General features: G+C 39.6%; 2 protein-coding genes across 2 annotated transcripts; both read left to right on the forward strand.

Moving 5' to 3' along the window:
* Nucleotides 1-7,400: 7,400 nt before the first annotated feature.
* LOC141627763 (protein FAR1-RELATED SEQUENCE 5-like) lies at nt 7,401-9,609 on the forward strand. Its single transcript, XM_074440985.1, has 4 exons — nt 7,401-7,437; nt 7,529-7,600; nt 8,469-8,591; nt 8,681-9,609. The coding sequence occupies exons 1-4, from the start codon at nt 7,401-7,403 to the stop codon at nt 9,607-9,609; spliced, it is 1,161 nt and encodes a 386-aa protein (XP_074297086.1).
* A 49-nt stretch (nt 9,610-9,658) lies between these two features.
* On the forward strand, nt 9,659-10,681 carry LOC141627765 (protein FAR1-RELATED SEQUENCE 5-like). Its single transcript, XM_074440986.1, has one exon. The coding sequence runs from the start codon at nt 9,659-9,661 to the stop codon at nt 10,679-10,681; it is 1,023 nt and encodes a 340-aa protein (XP_074297087.1).
* The last annotated feature ends 8,656 nt before the right edge of the window (nt 10,682-19,337 follow it).

Here is a 19,337-nt window from a genome sequence, read left to right on the forward strand (position 1 = left end):
TAAAAGATGGGGTGATTGTAACACCCCGTATTTTATTAAGTTGGATAAAATTCTTTTAATTGCTATTTTTAATTTAATTACATCATTTAACGATTTATATATTTTTGCTTAGCTAATTAATTAATTTCATCATAATTCGATACGTTAATTTTAATAATCATTAATAAGTTTATTTAAAGTTAGTTCGAGTTTATTGAAATTAGTTCGGGTTTATTTATTTAATAATTTCCGTTTCTTTACGAGTCCTTATGAAAGTTGTTTTAAGTGAACCCGAGATGGATTTTGGGAACAAAACCGTCCAATTAGCTATTTTGAGCTTATTTCACTAAATTAGCAATTTTTATTAATATCCGTTAGTTTCGTAAAAATCGCTAATAATTCCGTTTCAAGCCGATTTCTTATTATTTACGTTAACTAGCTGAGTTTATTTTATTTTCACTCATTAAATTTATTTATTATTGATTCCGTTTTATTACTGAAACTTTTACTTAAATCGGTTAAATTTAACTCGAAACGGTTTTAATAAATATCGAAGTTACTTAACGATGAAGAAACGTACGTATAATAAATAGCAGGTAGGCAAGCTGCTCCCTCATTTCTCACGCATCATTCTTCTTCTCCCTTCCTTTTTCTTCTTTTCGTTCTGTTTTAATTTTTATCAGATTTTAAATTGATCCTGCCACTCCGTTCGTCATCCGTTATCAATTATTTTCGTTCCATATTGCTCCTCTCGTCGTTCTCGTCATTCCGATGTAAGTAACATTCAGTTTCGTCATGTATTTTTACAAACCCAATTTATATTTTCAGCTTTATTTATTATAATACGGTTGTATGTACTAAAATAGACGGTCTTGTAGAAGATTTGTTAGTCATAAATGATTAGTTCAATCGGGAAAAGGTAACAATTATGGATTACTCGATATTACTTGTAAAATATGTTTATTTCAAATGCTGGTTAGTCTATTTTTATAATTAAGACGGTGTATAATTATATATAGGGATCCTTATGGATGTTAATTAGTCAGTTGTATAGTTGAGACGGTGTATACTGATATGTGGAGATAGTTGAGACGGTGTATACTGACCTCTAGGGATCATTTGGGATGCTAGTTAGTAAGTGGTATATTTAAGACGATGTATGCTGACATGTATGGATTGTTTTGGGTGATAATTGGTGTGTTTTATAGTTGAGACGGTGTATACTGACATGTAGGGATTGTTTTGGACTGATTTGGACTCTGTGTTGGGGCGATTTTTGTAGTCTTTAGGATCTGTTTTTGAGTTGCTTTATGCTTGTGGATTCCCGCTCTAAAACCGATTTAAATGCTAACTTAGTTGGCTCAGCTAGGACTGTTTTTAGGCGCGAGAATGGAGTCTTAAGGGGACGATTGGTACTCTGTTTTGGGCAGGGACGAGAGCTGTCATCGTGGGTTTTCACTTTGCATTTGAGGACTGAAGTTGGGGTCGAACTTAGGCATCTTTTGGGTTACGTTTTGGACTGATTTTTGGGTCGGAGTTATGAAGTAGGGTGAAGGGTGGCTATGGGTAGTCGGGTGGTGGTCGTGTCGGACTCCCGGTGGCCTAGCTGTGCTTTGGCCGTGGCCTAGCTAAGTCACGAGTTTGAGGCCATGTGTAGTTGGTGGTTAGGCCGAGTTTGAGGTTGTCATAATAACTTTTGAGCCGTGTCCATAAATTGTTTTGATGCTAGTTTGGTTTATTTAAAATATAATTAAATTAATTTCCGTCTCATATTTTATATAAAGATAATTCGTTAATATCGTCCTTTCACATAATTATTTTAGGTGGCTCATATGTGGTTGAAGATGAAGAGTAATTTTGGGTTTTAGAAGTTTTCTCAAGTTATTAATTGTCTCTTTGCTAGCGTAAGGTAACTATTCCGAGTTACTCGACGAATTAATGTCACATTAGTAGTTAATGTTGTGCCTGTTGTTTGTTAAGTGTTTAGGTGATTGATAATGTGTTACTTTCGTTTTTCACATGATAGAAATTAGAAATAGCATGAGAATTATATTGTGATAAATTTTATGATTTGGGCCAAAGTAGGCAAAGACTACGAGTGGGCCGGATTGACCGAACGAGTTTGGTCAAGCTAGGTTTAAACCAGTCAGCCTCGATTTGACCGATGACCCGTCGCGGGACTCGGGTCGAGGGTTTGTCTTTGAGGTGAGATTGGTTGTTATTGGAAATTTTATGTTATGTCTTGATATTTGTAATTATCATTTCACATGTTGGTTGTTGGATGAATTGGCTGCCTTATACTTCAGTCTTGTTGCCTCTTTGCCATTTTAGCTTGTTCTCATGAATTATGAAATTAACGGTTAGGTGGAATTTGGATTATTATTGATATTGTAGATATTGTTGGATTGTCTGCTGAATAGACCTTTATATAGCCTTTCACATGATAGAATGTTAGCATTTATGTTGGTAAGTTGGACTCTTTGCCTCTCTTATGGTAAATTGGGTATCATACTTGTCTTGTGTGGTGTGGGCTAAAGTATTCAAGCTGGGACTAGCTGGGACTAGGTCCTAGGTGAGTATTTCGGCCTTCATCATAGATAGGTCATTATAGTCTTTGACGAGTGTATGTTCACTGCTTAATAGCCTCTGTGTTCCTGACTTGGTGGGTTTATATCCAAATTGGGGCATGACCTCGTTACTTATTTTGAGAGTAAGTGGTCAGCTTAAGTACTAGCCAACCCTTTGGTGACTCCTTAGGGTACTCACATGGTTTTATAAAATTGTGGGTCTTGGGTGCGGTGGTGTGTATCCGCATGTCTAGGTCTCTTGTGATTTTAGGCTAGGGTTGTGTTGTGTCTTGGCCATGTTTTGATAGAACCTCGAGCCAAGATACCGGTTCGATTACCTTCCCTACCTCGTGGTATAGACTCGAGTTCTGAGTGACTATTGACCGTACTAAGAACTTATGCCTGTCTTTGATATATTGCCCTTTCTTGTTTGATGATTCTATGAATCATAGAAGGTGAGATGCAAGCCGGCTATGGTTGATAGAGTTTGGATTCCTGGATGTTATGTGATTCACATGATAGTGTAGTATGAGTCGGTCTAGTATTCACATGCTAGGACTATGTGTTGTTATATTGTTGTTCACATGATAAGCACGATTGTCTAGCATCTATATGCTAAGGCATTGTGTGATTCGTATTCATATTCTTATGTTTACATGTTATATTAATTATGACATTTCGTGGCTGGGAGAACTCGGAGTTACTCCCCACTGACTGTGGCTTTCGTATTTGTATAAAATGCGAATGACAGGTAGGTGATGCATATATGGGGTACATGGACGAGCTAGCTAGCAAAGTAACCTTGGAACCTAGATTGGCTTTATTTTATTGTGACCCTTAAACACTTTTTATGTCACATACATTTTAGGGACATATGTCTCCCTCTTTACATTTGGTTGTATAATTTGCTATTCGCGACTTTAGCGATGGTTATGTTATGACTCTTCTAGTTAGACCTTGTATGTTTGACACCTTCCAATTTGGATATCTTTATAACAGGTTCAGGTTTTATAAATTACAGGTTTTTACCCAAATGAACCTATTACAAACATATCCATGCAGTTTTATTCTAGAATTACGTGTTTATTTTTCCGCAATAAATGAGGGTGTCACAATACAAATCAAGGTAATTATATTCAAACTAGAAATAAATGTCATATATTCAACACTCAAGTTGGTGACCCCAATAATTTCTCAATTCTCGATTGAAAATCGCATTTAAACCATTTGATTGGGAATCTTTTGGTGTGTGCGAATCTTGTATTCAAAGCAAGTTAATTCATGACTTTTCTTGAAAAGGATTATGAATAGAGTAAGATAGTCACCCTATTTACACTTTGAAGTGTATGGTCGAATACAATTTCAATCAGAAAAGGTTATTACTTCTTCATCTCTTTTACCAACGAACTACGTAGATACTTGGTATCCACTTAATGAGGTAAGAAGAGAAATTCTTTGAATAAGTTCAATGAATGTATAAAAGTATCAAAACCAAGAGATTATAAAACCAAAGTATTAGTACTTTGTTAAAATAGGGAACAATAAAGTGAAAACTTTTATCTACACGAAAAAGAGTGTGATATGGTATCACAAGTTCACTTTCATTACGATATGATTGAATCTTTACAATATAGTTGGAGGTAGTTTCTGTTATAAAATTTGTCTGGCATTTAAATTTTCCACTAAAACAAAACATGGTTGAAGCAATCATCTACTTTTCATATGAGATATAGTTAGGCATGGTACCTAAATTATAGCTTGTTTCAATAGTAAACATGTGCTCTCTCTTCCTATATGATCACGAGAACAAAGGGTTTGTGGCTCGTGATGCTATCTACTAAAGAAAAGAGGATTATTTCTTAAAGACAGAGTGGGAGAAAATGTTCAATAGCCACAAACTGAAGATAAGACGTAGGAAAGTGGTCTTTCTTGGTCAAAATCAGTAAATATTGATTCCAAACCTAAGTGGACAGGAATCATGTTATGGTTTGGAAGTGACAAACCCGTAAATTATTAAGATGCTTTATCAAGTTTCAACTCCGCAAAAGTCCAAACTGAATATAAACATTAAGATGTTTCCATAACTTGGTTGATTGGTGGTAAGAGGTTTACACCAATTGAAACGCTTCGTTAAATTTGGACTTCATAATATTATTTGACTGTTGGATTTTAAAATCATCTTGCATGAGTTTTGTAAATCGCAACTATCCTAAGGTAGGATACGAACTTAAGAAGAAATCTTAAGTAGAAGTCAAGGAGTTGAATGGTATGTTTCAGTCATGTAATAAACCTTTCTCGATTTGTCGAGTAGTTTTGTTTATACATGAAGTTTAGTGGGAGTACAGTGGTATTATTAGTCTTATATGTGAATGACATATTGATCACTGTAAGTGATGAAAGACTTAGGAGAAGAATAATACATCTCAAAGATATCCAGTTCGATGGATATTAGCATAAAATTAATATTCTTATGTTAATAAGAATCTTTACAAGTTCAAAAGTATTGAACATGGAGAAATTGAATACATTTGCTTCCGCTGCTGGATTAATTTATTATGCTAAGATGTATCTATATTCTTATACTTCGTATACTTGGGGTATGACGATAAATTAAAATCGAATCTTTGTGAAAGTCAATATATAGCCATATAGTCTATCCATTAATACTCAAGAACCACTAATGATATGTCTTCTATGTCTCCTATGTAGATCATAGATTATTCATTGAGAATGATGGACCAATGCTCTCCTCCGTGAAAGAGGGGTTGGGAGACTAGGAAGTGATACAATGCATCTTTATTATCCGAATCTATAAGTGATATATATGAGAGGATAAGTGTTTAAAGATAATTAATGGATTTATGTTCAATGAGTTACACAAAAATCATATTCTAAACACATAAGGATGGTTGGAGAACCATCCAGGCTATAACTTTTAAGGAGTAAATCTAAGTAATATACAACGAAAATTATATTGTCAACAGATCATCATTTATCAATAACGATTGGCTCACAAAAGTTTGACATTAATGTTGTTTGACGGTGGTGATCGGTTGATCCCTTGAGTACACTTGGAACTATGAGATATGCAAAAAGGATGAATCCTACACACTGTAAGGACAGTGGGAGCTATCATAAGGCAAGATAACCTATGTCTAGATTGGATCTAGACACGTGCTCAAAAGGTTTTATAATACAACATTATAGATAACGTAGGGAAGTAGTATATAATGAGGTTAAGTAAGGTGCAAGATGTTGCTAAGACTTGTTAACCAAGGCCTTCTCATAGGCTTAACATGATAAGTCATGTCATTTCAATTGAATTGAAATGTACGATTATATACAAATTTAAATATGGATTATAGATTATGTAGTAATTGATATTGTATTAATTTTACATATATGATAATACATTCGTCGTTTGAGTTTTATTTCAAACTCTTATATTACTTTGTTATATCCAAATAGGTTGTAAAGACAACTTTGAACCCTATTAAATTGAACTTGATTAACATAGTATTGGCCCTAGTCACTTATATGAGGTGACGTCTCCAAGTGACTAGAGTGTGAGTCGATTGATGGCAAGTTCAAGTGCCATATGGTCATAAGAGATGACTAGTCGATCACGTAGGCATACTGTATGGGACACTCTGTCGGGCAGTGACCGCTTATAGAGTTCTTGTATTTCATATAGCCTGGTCGTGACGATAGCTACTATAGTATTCTTTTTGAGCCGATTATTTGACTAGAGACTGTTCGCCCAAGGTGGCACAATTTATGATTGACTTTGATTTTTGCTCCACGACTTCCGAATATGGAGTGCAAATGGGCATCTTTTGGGTCACGATGAGCTGTGGCTATTAGATGGGAATAGTGCGATAGGAATTGTCCACCCCCTCGTTAGGGTTATTTAAATCTCAGGGCCACTCGAGGAGTAGTGAACTAGAAATGCGTGGCCACGCTCGGAAGGTATCTACGGCAGATAATTCCGGTCAAACTGTTACTCTCCAGATCGAGGAAACCACTCTAGATATGATCACATGCAAGTACGACCTGCGATACACCTTGCATTGAGTGGGAGATAGTAATACGACAAGAGAATTAGTGACGCACACTTGTCTCGGACAAGTGGGAGATTGTTGGAGTATGTGTCCTCAACAATAGTGCGATCACATATTTAAATCTCATGATAAGAATACATAGGGGATGATATATTATATAGTCAACTGATCAACATTTATTGGTAACGATTGGCTGACTAAAGTTTGACATTACTGTCGTTTGACGGTGGTGATCAGTTGATCCCTTGAAGTCACACCTATAAAATGGAACCCAAATAATTTCTGATCAAATGTATTTGATACGGGTTGGTCAGTCCCTTTTATTTATATATATATATATATATATATATATATATATGGGCGGGATCCGTACGAACCAACCCATTATCCATTGTTATCTTTTTATGCGCTTGTATCTTCTTCCACAAAAGAAGTTTCAGCTTTCATGGTTATCTTCTTCAACCTCCCGCGATTCTCTTCTTGCTAAACTAGTTTCTACCATCACTATCCTCTACGAAACAAGCTTCTAGATTTACAACATTCAGCTCATCATTAATTCGTCAAACAAGGTTAGCTTCAATTACTGTTATTTTTTTCATAAAATAATTTAATCGAAAATTTTACATTCAATTGATTTGGTATTTTAGATCAATGCACATATATGGATTATAGGGTAGTTTAAGAGGTTAATTTTATGCAGAAATTTCAAATTGTTTGATAAATTAGGGTCTTTAATAACCGAAAAATTCAAATCGTTTTTTTTAGGGTTTCAATTGGGTTAAATTCTTCAAAGATGGTAACAGTCCCAACCAATTGTTCTTCAACTTCAGGTACGAATTCTTTATTTTGTTGTGCGATGAACATTTTAATTGTAGATTTTTAGATGCACTTACTAAGATACTATTGTGATTTTAATTGCAGATGTTTGTACTGAAGAACATGCCTCAGTAACTAAAACCGTAAATGATGAAGATGATTCCCAAATGGTAGATGGTACGAATTTTTTCACTCTTTTTGCATTGATTCTTCATTTTATATTCAAAAGAGATCTCTGCAGATTTGGTTCATAAAGTCTAAAAAAGAGATCTTCTTTTTCTGTTTGGTTGTGTGTAAGAACTGGGTTCATGAATAGACATCACATTATGTAAAGATGCAGTAAAGTCAGTAGGATAAGTTGAGAGATAAATACAGATAAAGAAGATCTCTTTTTAATATAAAATGCAGAATCACTCCCTATGGTCTTGAACCCAGCTGATAAGTTGTGGATTTTCACTCGTTTTGCATTGATTCTGCATTTAATTGTGAAATGATCTCTGCAAATTTGGTTCATAAAATCTTTTAAATGAGTCATGTACTGAGTATTAGTTCCAGTGTAGAATTCTTTGTTTTAAATCATGGATGTTGCAAAATAAATCAGATAAAAACGATGGTGTTGAATCAAATAAGGCAAAAAAAATTGATGTTCAGCACATATGAGCAAATAATAACATAAGAAGAAAGGACAAGAGATGTGTTAAGATGGCTAATTATTTTGACGTCTCAATCTACTTCTAGAATTCTGCTTTGTTGCAGGTTTTATGAGATTAATTGTACTTAGTTCTGAGTTGATCGTGTAATTTTTTTGCTGTGTTAATTGAACAATTGATTATTTGATTGATTGTTAAATTTAGGTGTTTGCTTGTTTGTATGACAATGTTGGCAATTTTGTTGTTTCGTACACTTTCCCTCGTTACTTTTCCTAATACCCTTTCCCTTGTGACAATTTTAGCTGTTGAATTACATTAGTTAGAGCTAGGACAATCATCATTTTTCAAAATTATTAGCGAATAAGTGCTCATTTGACCATTCGTTGTTTCTGCAGCTATAGTTGGTGATACTAATGACATGGATATTTCAACAAATCCAGAAGAAGATATATTATTGCTTACTAACTGTCCAGATCAATTATTAGTGAATGATGTGCCATTAGTGAATGATGTGCCAGGTAAATCATTTAGTTTTATTTATTGCATTTTGTTAGTGTGAAGCAAGACGGCAGTTTATAAGTAATTGTTGTTAATTTGAGTGTTCTAGATAGCCCGAAAGTTGTTGCTAGTAGTGAGATTCACGGAGTGACTCATTGTTCAGAAGAGCTTAAACTCTTTGTTGGAATGAAATTTGAGAATTTGGAGCAAGGCTTGGATTTTTACAAAGCATATGCCAAAGCTTGTGACTTTAGTCCGAGATTGGATTCAAGTAAAATCATTGAAGGAGTTACTACACATAAGTGTTGTGTGTGTAACAAAGAAGGTAATAGGCAGCATGGTGGGCAAAAAAGGAGGAGGGCAATAACAAGAGTTGGGTGTACTGCCAGGATTAAGTTTAAGAGACTTCCTGCTGGTGAGTATGAGGTGTATAAATTTATCGAGGTGCACTCAAATGCAATGGTAACTCCAGCCACAATGATTCAGTTAAAGTCATTTAGGAAGCTCAACCTTGTGCATAAGAAAATGATAATGGATAACTCACGTGTTAACCGGGGGCTTGTGAAGACATTTCAAATGTTTAAAGAGTACGTTAGGGGATATAAAAACGTAGGGGCTTCCTTAGAAGATTTTAAGAATTTTTCAAGGGATGTAAATAAATACATCAAAGAATATGATGCGGAAATGCTGATAAAGGGCTTCATACAAAAAAGAGCTAGGTGTCCCTCATTTTACTTGGATTTTGATGTTGATGAGGACAAAAGACTCACTAAGGTTTTCTGGGCTGATCCAATTGCAATTAAGAGCTATGTACTCTTTGGTAATTCTGTGTCCTTTGACACCACATTCGACTTTAATGAATATCGTATGGTGTTTTGTCCTTTTACGGGGGTTGACAACCATAAAAAATGTGTCACTTTTGCGGCTGGTTTGATAATGCTGGAGAATGAAGAGTCTTTTACCTGGCTTTTTGACAATTTTATGAAGATCCTACTACTGTGTTTTCAGGCAACACAACACACAGATTCTGTATGTTAAAAATGTGTTTTCAGGTAACACAACACATAGATTCTGTATGTGGCATATCATGAAAAAATTGTCTGACAAAGTTGGTTCAACCATTTACAAAGACACAGACTTTCTAAAAGAAATAAGTTCTATTGTTTGGAATGAAGATATTGAGCCAACTGAATTTGAGTCGAGCTGGTGTTCAATTATGGAAAAACATGATTTATCTGGAAATGAGTGGCTGAAATCCATGTTTGAGGACTGCAAATTATGGATTCCTGCATATTTTCGGGACACTTATAGGGGTGGGCTTCTGAGGACAACTTCAAGGTCAAAATCAGAGAATAGTTTCTTCGGCAACTTCACCAACCCCAACCTATCACTTATTCAGTTTTGGATGCGCTTCCAGTCAGCAATGGATGCTCAACGCTGGACGCATTCAAAGTTAACTGTTGATTCTAAAAACTCCTCTCCTATCTTGTCAACTCCCCTTTCTATAGAAAAGAAGTGTGCTAAATTTTACACACCACCTATGTTTTATGATTTTCAAGAAGAGTTGAAAGGTGCATACTACTCTTGTAATGAGGCCAACAAAAGCACGAAAGAAAGTGACGTGGAGCGTTTATTTGTTATAAATCCTGAGAGCAAGAAAGTCTATGAAGTCGATGTTGATGGGAAAACTTTTGTGTGGTCATGCAAGAGGTTTCAGAGATTTGGGATACTTTATAGACATTGTGTATGGGTGTTGCATAATAAGGGGTTTGATGAAATACCTTCTGAATATCTATTGCCGAGGTGGAGCAATTATGCAACATTTCGTCCTATCTTTAATGTTGTAGGGACGTCCTTAGAAGCTGATTGTTCGACAATTGACACAAGACAAAAAACTATCAGTGAATTATGGTCAGGGGTGTTCACTGCAGTGTCACTTGTGGAAGATGATGTGGAGAAGGAGAAAGAGTTACTCGAATTGTTTCAGTGTTTCAATGAGAAGTTATTGATTTCAAGTAGTGGTGGGAAGTCAAAAAGCAAGAAAACTCAAATTGAGACACTTCTTGGGTCTAAAATACCAACTAAAGCAAATAGTCTTCCTCCAAGTTAAGCAAAAAATAAGGGATCTGGTAGAAGGATGACTTCTGAAAAAGAAAAGGCAATGGAGGAGCACGCTACGCCTCTAAGAAAATGTCGTGCTTGTGGGGAAATGGCACGCCATGATAGTAGAAATTGCCCGAGTCAACTTGCTAACAAGTAATCTCATAATCATAATTAGGTACTTTATTTTCTTGTTTTCTTAAAATTTACATATTAGTGGAAGAGGGCATATCTACAACGTATTAATGATATTTTACATGATTTGATGATGTAGGTATTGTCAATGAAATAGTTGTGGATTGGGATGCACAACAATTGTATCCAGAAGGGCTGTACAGAGGGGTGTAATAGCCGACTATAGAAGATATTGTATTTTGTTAATGTCCAAATGTAGGAGGAAGCTTTAATTTGAATGGATATTGTATTTTTGTTGATGTTAGCTGTTGGCATGTGTTGTGACCTCTATTAGTTATGTTTTAATTTGAATCAGTATTCACATTTTCGGTGGATAAATTGTTCCATTGCCTAAGATGCCAGCTTCTGAGTTATTGACTTAAAGTTGTTACTTTTTCTCTAGAAACGTACCTAGGTTAGGCGGATAATAGTCTTAGGTTCGTTTTACATAAATTGTAGGTACGTTTCCGTAGTTATCTCCCTTGTTATCAGAAATGGGTTATTTAGACGAAACGTACCTACAATGTATGTAAAATGAACCTAAGACTATTTCGAAACAAACCTAGTACGTAGAAGATATTAAACATGGGGCGGGTATCCTAAAACGGAACGGGAAAGGGTTTAGGGTTCGCCTAATCCAACCCTAAACCCTTTCCCTTGTTATTGGAAATAGGTTATTTAGATCATATCATAATTTCAAATTGTGATAGGGATGACTTATTAGACTCTAAGGGTGGCGACTGATCATAAATCCATAATTTGACATTTATACCAAATGAAATCAATTTTTGACTCTTTATTACACGTTGTTACATATAACGGTTTCATCGCAGAACTATGCAAAATTATATGGAGTCCAAACTAAATAGATACGCAATATGTTATCAGTGAGTTTTCGGTTTTACTTTAATAGTTTGTGTTTTTTTACCTATATTTAAATAGGTCGGTCATTAATCAATTATCCTAATCCAACCCTAAACCCTTTCCCTTGTTATTGAAACGGGATCCGTAAATTGAGCCCTAAAAGGGGAAGAGTGACCCTTTTAGAGGGGACCGGGTATTCTAAAACGGGACGGGAAAGAGTTTAGGGTTGGATTAGGCGGACCGCTACCACGGGTCCGCCTAATCCAACCCTAAACCCTTTCCCTTGTTATTGGAAATAGGGTATTTAGACGAAACGTACCTACAATATATGTAAAACAAACCTAAGACTACTTCGAAACGTACCTAGTACGCAAAAGGGATTAAACGGGGGGCGGGTATCCTAAACCGGGACGAGATAGGGTTTAGGGTTAGATTAGGCGGACCGATACCGCGGGTCCGCCTAATCCAACCCTAGACCCTTTCCCTTGTTATCGAAACGGGATCCATAAATTGAGCCCTAAAAGGGGAAGAGTGAATCCTTTTAGAGAGGACCGGGTATCCTAAAACGGGACGGAAAAGGGTTTAGGATAGGATTAGGCGGACCGCTACCACGGGTCCGCCTAATCCAACCCTAAACCCTTTCACCTGTTATCGAAACGGAACAGTAAACAGAGCCCTAAAAGGGGAAGGGTGAACCCCTTTCCGAGGGGACCGGCTATCCTAAAACGGGACGGGAAATTGTTTAGGGTTGGATTAGGCGACATGCTACCCCGGGTCCGCCTAATCCAACCCTATACCCTTTCCCTTGTTATTGGAAATAGGTTATTTAGACGAAACGTACATACAATATATTTAAAACGAACCTAAGACTATTTCGAAGCGTACCTAGTACGCAAAAGGGATTAAACGGGGGGCGGGTATCCTAAAACGGGACGGAAAGGGTTTAGGGTTGGATTAGGCGAACCGATACCGCGGGTTCGCCTAATCCAACCCTAAACCCTTGTTATCAAAACGGGATCCGTAAACTGAGCCCTAAACGGGGATGAGTGAACCCTTTAGAGGGGACCCGGTATCCTAAAACGGGACGGGAAAGGGCTTAGGGTTGAATTAGGCGGACCCGCGGTACCAACCCTACACACTTTCCCTTGTTATCGAAACGGAACTGTAAACAGAGTGCTAAAAGGGGAAGGGTGAACCCCTTTCCGAGGGGACCTGGTATCCTAAAACGTGACGGGAAAGGGTTTAGGTTTGGATTAGGCGACCCGCTACCGCGGGTCCGCCCAATCCAACCCTAAACCCTTTCCCTTTCCCTTGCTATTGGAAATAGGTTATTTAGACAAAACGTACCTACAATATATGTAAAACGAACCTAAGACTATTTTAAAACATACCTAATACGCAAAAGGGATTAAACGGGGGGCGGGTATCCAAAAACGGGCGGGAAAGGGTTTAGGGTTCGATTAGGCGGACCGCTACCGCGGGTCTGCCTAATCCAACCCTAACCCCTTTCCCTTGTTATCGGAAATGGGTTATTTAGACTAAAAGTACCTACAATATATGTAAAACGAACCTAAGACTATTTTGAAATGTACCTAGTACGCAAAAGAGATTAAACGGGGGGCGGGTATCCTAAAACGGGACGGGAAAGGATTTAGGGTTGGATTAGGCAGACCGATACCGCGGGTCCACCTAATCCAACCCTAAACCCTTTCCCTTGTTATCGAAACGGGATCCATAAATTGATCCCTAAAATGGAAAGAGTGAATCCTTTTAGAGAGGACCGGGTATACTAAAACGGGACGGGAAAGGGTTTAGGGTTGGATTAGGCGGACCCGCTCCGCCTAATCCAACCCTAAACCCTTGTTATCGAAACGGGATCCATAAATTGAGCCCTAAAAGGGGAAGAGTGAATCCTTTTAGAAAGGACCGGATATCCTAAAACGGGACGGAAAAGGGTTTAGGGTTGGATTAGGCGGACCGCTACCACGGGTCCGCCTAATCCAACCCTAAACCCTTTCCCTTGTTATCGAAACGGAACAGTAAACTGAGACCTAAAATGGGAAGGGTGAACCCCTTTCCGAGGGGACCGACTATCCTAAAACGGGACGGGAAATTATTTAGGGTTGGATTAGGCGACCCGCTACCGCGGGTCCGCCTAATCCAACCCTGTACCCTTTTCCTTGTTATTGGAAATAGGTTATTTAGATGAAACGTACATACAATATATTTAAAACGAACCTAAGACTATTTCGAAGCGTACCTAGTACGCAAAAGGGATTAAAGGGGGGGGGGCGGGTATCCTAAAACGGGACGGGAAAGGGTTTAGGGTTGGATTAGGCGGACCGATACCACGGGTCCGCCTAATCCAACCCTAAACCCTTTCCCTTGTTATCGAAACGGGATCCGTAAACTGAGCCGTAAACGGGGAAGAGTGAACCCTTTAGAGGGGACCGGGTATCCTAAAACGGGACGGGAAAGGTCTTAGGGTTGAATTAGGCGGACCCGCGGTACCAACCTTACACCCTTTCCCTTGTTATCGAAACGGAACCGTAAACTGAGTGCTAAAAGGAGAAGGGTGAACCCCTTTCCGAGGGGACCTGGTATCCTAAAACGGGACGGGAAAGGGTTTAGGGTTGGATTAGGCGACCCGCTACCGTGGCTCCGCCCAATCCAACCCTAAACCCTTTTCCTTGTTATTGGAAATAGGTTATTTAGACAAAACGTACCTACAATATATGTAAAACGAACCTAAGACTATTTCGAAACGTACCTAGTACGCAAAAGGTATTAAACGGGGGGCGGGTATCCAAAAACGGGACGGGAAAGGGTATAGGGTTCGATTAGGCGGACCGCTACCGCGGGTCCGCCTAATCCAACCCTAACCCCTTTCCCTTGTTATCGGAAATGGGTTATTTAGACTAAATGTACCTACAATATATGTAAAACGAACCTAACACTATTTCGAAATGTACCTAGTACGCAAAAGGGATTAAACGGGGGGCGGGTATCCTAAAACGGGACGGGAAAGGGTTTAGGGTTGGATTAGGCGGACCGATACCGTGGGTCCGCCTAATCCAACCCTACAACCCTTTCCCTTGTTATCGAAACGGCATCCATAAATTGATCCCTAAAATGGAAAGAGTGAATCCTTTTAGAGAGGACCGGGTATCCTAAAACGGGACAGGAAAGGGTTTCGGTTTGGATTAGGCAGACCCGCGGTATCGGTCCGCCTAATCCAACCCTAAACCCTTTCCCTTGTTATCGAAACGGAACGGTAAACTGAGCCCTAAAAGGGTGAGGGTGAACCCTTTTCCGAGGGGACCGGTTATCCTAAAACGGGACGGGAAATGGTTTAGGGTTGTATTAGGCGACCCGCTAACTCGGGTCCGCCTAATCCAACCCTATACCCTTTCCCTTGTTATTGGAAATAGGTTATTTAGAAGAAACGTACATACAATATATTTAAAACGAACCTAAAACTATTTCGAAGCGTACCTAGTACGCAAATGGGACCGATACCGCGAGTCCGCCAAATCCAACCTTAAACCCTTTCCCTTGTTATCGAAACGGGATGCGTAAACTGAGCCGTAAACGGGGAAAAGTGAACCCTTTAGAGGGGTACCGGGTATCCTAAAACGGGACGGGAAAGGGTTTAGGGTTTGATTAGGCGGACCGATACCGCGGGTCCGCCTAACCCAACCCTAAACACTTTCCCTTGTTATCGAAACGGGATCCAGAAATTGATCCCTAAAATGGAAAGAGTGAATCCTTTCAGAGAGGACCGGGTATCCTAAAATGGAACGGCAAAGGGTTTAGGGTTGGATTAGGCGGACCGATACCGCGGGTCCGCGTAATCCTAACCCTAAACCCTTTCCCTTGTTATCGAAACGGGATCCATAAATTGAGCCCTAAAAGGGGAAGAGTGAATCCTTTTAGAGAGGACCGGGTATCCTAAAACGGGACGGAAAAGGGTTTAGGGTTGGATTAGCCGGACCGCTACCACGGGTCCGCCTAATCCAACCCTAACCCCTTTCCCTTGTTATTGAAACGGAACGGTAAACTGAGCCCTAAAAGGGGAAGGGTGAACCCCTTTTCGAGGGGACCGGCTATCCTAAAACGGGACGGGAAATGGTTTAGGGTTGGATTAGGCGACCCGCTACCGCAGGTCCGCCTAATCCAACCCTATACCCTTTCCCTTGTTATTGGAAATAGGTTATTTAGAAGAAACATACATACAATATATTTAAAACGAACCTAAGACTATTTCGAAGCGTACCTAGTACGCAAATGGGACCGATACCGCGGGTCCGCCAAATCCAACCTTAAACCCTTTCCCTTGTTATCGAAACGGGATCCGTAAACTGAGCCGTAAACGGGGAAGAGTGAACCCATTAGAGGGGACCGGGTATCCTAAAACGAGACGGGAAAGGTCTTAGGGTTGAATTAGGCGGACCCGCGGTACCAACCCTACACCCTTTCCCTTGTTATCGAAACGGAACCGTAAACTGAGTGCTAAAAGGAGAAGGGTGAACCCCTTTCCGAGGGGACCTGGTATCCTAAAACGGGACGGGAAAGGGTTTAGGGTTGGATTAGGCGACCCGCTACCGTGGGTCCGCCCAATCCAACCCTAAACCCTTTTCCTTGTTATTGGAAATAGGTTATTTAGACAAAACGTACCTACAATATATGTAAAACGAACCTAAGACTATTTCGAAACGTACCTAGTACGTAAAAGGTATTAAACGGGGGGCGGGTATCCAAAAACGGGACGTGAAAGGGTATAGGGTTCGATTAGACGGACCGCTACCGCGGGTCCGCCTAATCCAACCCTAACCCCTTTCCCTTGTTATCGGAAATGGGTTATTTAGACTAAACGTACCTACAATATATGTAAAACGAACCTAACACTATTTCGAAATGTACCTAGAACGCAAAAGGGATTAAACGGGGGGCGGGTATCCTAAATTGAGACGGGAAAGGGTTTAGGGTTGGATTAGGTGGACCGATACCGTGGGTCCGCCTAATCCAACCCTATAACCCTTTCCCTTGTTATCGAAACGGGATCCATAAATTGATCCCTAAAATGGAAAGAGTGAATCCTTTTAGAGAGGACCGGGTATCCTAAAACGGGACAGGCAAGGGTTTCGGTTTGGATTAGGCGGACCCGCGGTATCGGTCCGCCTAATCCAACCCTAAACCCTTTCCCTTGTTATCGAAACGGAACGGTAAACTGAGCCCTAAAAGGGGAAGGGTGAACCTTTTTCCGAGGGGACCGGCAATCCTAAAACGGGACGGGAGATGGTTTAGGGTTGTATTAGGCGACCCGCTACCGCGGGTCCGCCTAATCCAACCCTATACCCTTTCCCTTGTTATTGGAAATAGGTTATTTAGAAGAAACGTACATACAATATATTTAAAACGAACCTAAGACTATTTCGAAGCGTACCTATTACGCAAATGGGACCGATACCGCGGGTCCGCCAAATCCAACCTTAAACCCTTTCCCTTGTTATCGAAACGGGATCCGTAAAATGAGCCGTAAACATGGAAGAGTGAACCCTTTAGAGGGGTACCGAGTATCCTAAAACGGGACGGGAAAGGGTTTAGGGTTGGATTAGGCGGACCGATACCGCGGGTCCGCCTAACCCAACCCTAAACACTTTCCCTTGTTATCGAAATGGGATCCAGAAATTGATCCCTAAAATGGAAAGAGTGAATCCTTTCAGAGAGGACCGGGTATCCTAAAATAGAACGGGAAAGGGTTTAGGGTTGGATTAGGCGGACCGATCTGGGTCCGCCTAATCCAACCCTAAACCCTTTCCCTTGTTATCGAAACGGGATCCATAAATTGAGCCCTAAAAGGGGAAGAGTGAATCCTTTTAGAGAGGACCGGGTATCCTAAAACGGGACGGAAAAGGGTTTAGGGTTGGATTAGCTGGACCGCTACCACGGTCCTGTTAATCCAACCCTAAACCCTTTCCTTGTTATTGAAACGGAACGGTAAACCGAGCCCTAAAAGGGAAGGGTGAACCCCTTGTCGAGGGGACCGGCTATCCAAAAACGGGACGGGAAATGGTTTAGGGTTGGATTAGGCGATCCGCTTCACCGCGGTCCGCCTAATCCAACCCTATACCCTTTCCCTTGTTATTGGAAATAGGTTATTTAGAAGAAACGTACATACAATATATTTAAAACGAACCTAAGACTATTTGAAGCGTACCTAGTACGCAAATGGGACCGATACCGCGGTCCGCCAAATCCAACCTTAAACCCTTTCCTTGTTATCGAAACGGGATCCGTAAACCGAGCCGTAAACGGGAAGAGTGAACCCTTTAGAGGGGACCGGGTATCCTGAAACGGGACGGGAAAGGTCTTAGGGTTGAATTAGGCGGACCCGCGGTACCAACCCTACACCCTTTGCCTTGTTATCGAAACGGAACCGTAAACTGAGTGCTAAAAGGAGAATGGTGAACCCTTTTCCGAGGGGACCTGGTATCCTAAAACGGGACGGGAAAGGGTTTAGGGTTGGATTAGGCGACCACACCGTGGGTCCGCCCAATCCAACCCTAAACCCTTTTCCTTGTTATTGGAAATAGGTTATTTAGACAAAACGTACCTACAATATATGTAAAACGAACCTAAGACTATTTCGAAACGTACCTAGTACGCAAAAGGTATTAAACGGGGGGCGGGTATCCAAAAACGGGACGTGAAAGGGTATAGGGTTCGATTAGACGGACCGCTACCGCGGGTCCGCCTAATCCAACCCTAACCCCTTTCCCTTGTTATCGGAAATGGGTTATTTAGACTAAACGTACCTACAATATATGTAAAACGAACCTAACACTATTTCGAAATGTACCTAGTACGCAAAAGGGATTAAACGGGGGGCGGGTATCCTAAAACGGGACGGGAAAGGGTTTAAGGTTGGATTAGGTGGACCGATACCGTGGGTCCGCCTAATCCAACCCTACAACCCTTTCCCTTGTTATCGAAACGGGATCCATAAATTGTAACGCCCCGTAATTTCGGACCGTTAATATATTTCAAAAATGATTTATTAATCAAATAAAATTTGATATTTAAAGTAATTAAAGTAAAAATAATTCAAAGAAATATAATTTTATTATATTTTGAAGAAAAGTATTTGTTTTGATAGTTTTGAAATGTTTAAAAATAGTTTAAACCGTGTAAAATCTTTTATTTCGAAATAAGGGCGTATCGGGGGGAAAATGACAATTCGTTTGAACGTTGGGTAAACGAAATTGGAAATGGGTCGTATGAATACTCAATTTTATTGTAATCTCGTGTTTAAAAACTTTGGTCTTGACGGAATTTGCGTTTGACTTACGGATTTAATTATTATTGAAACGAGTCAAAACCGACTCGTAAAAATCCCGACTGAAAATCCCGCACTTTCCTTTTCTCTTTTCCTTTCTCCTTTCACGCGCACCAGCCTTCCCCTTTACTCTTTTTTTTTTTCTGATTTTGTTCTTAGCATCATCATCATCAACATCAAACCAACAAAACACCATTTTTGGTAAAATCAAGCTTAAAATCGCCATAAATTCTTCGTTACTAGTCCGTTTTTCGCATAATTTACCTTTCCGGAATCCCCTCGCCACGAT

This window comes from Silene latifolia, chromosome Y, assembly GCF_048544455.1.
Source record: "Silene latifolia isolate original U9 population chromosome Y, ASM4854445v1, whole genome shotgun sequence".
In the NCBI taxonomy this organism is placed as follows: domain Eukaryota; kingdom Viridiplantae; phylum Streptophyta; class Magnoliopsida; order Caryophyllales; family Caryophyllaceae; genus Silene; species Silene latifolia.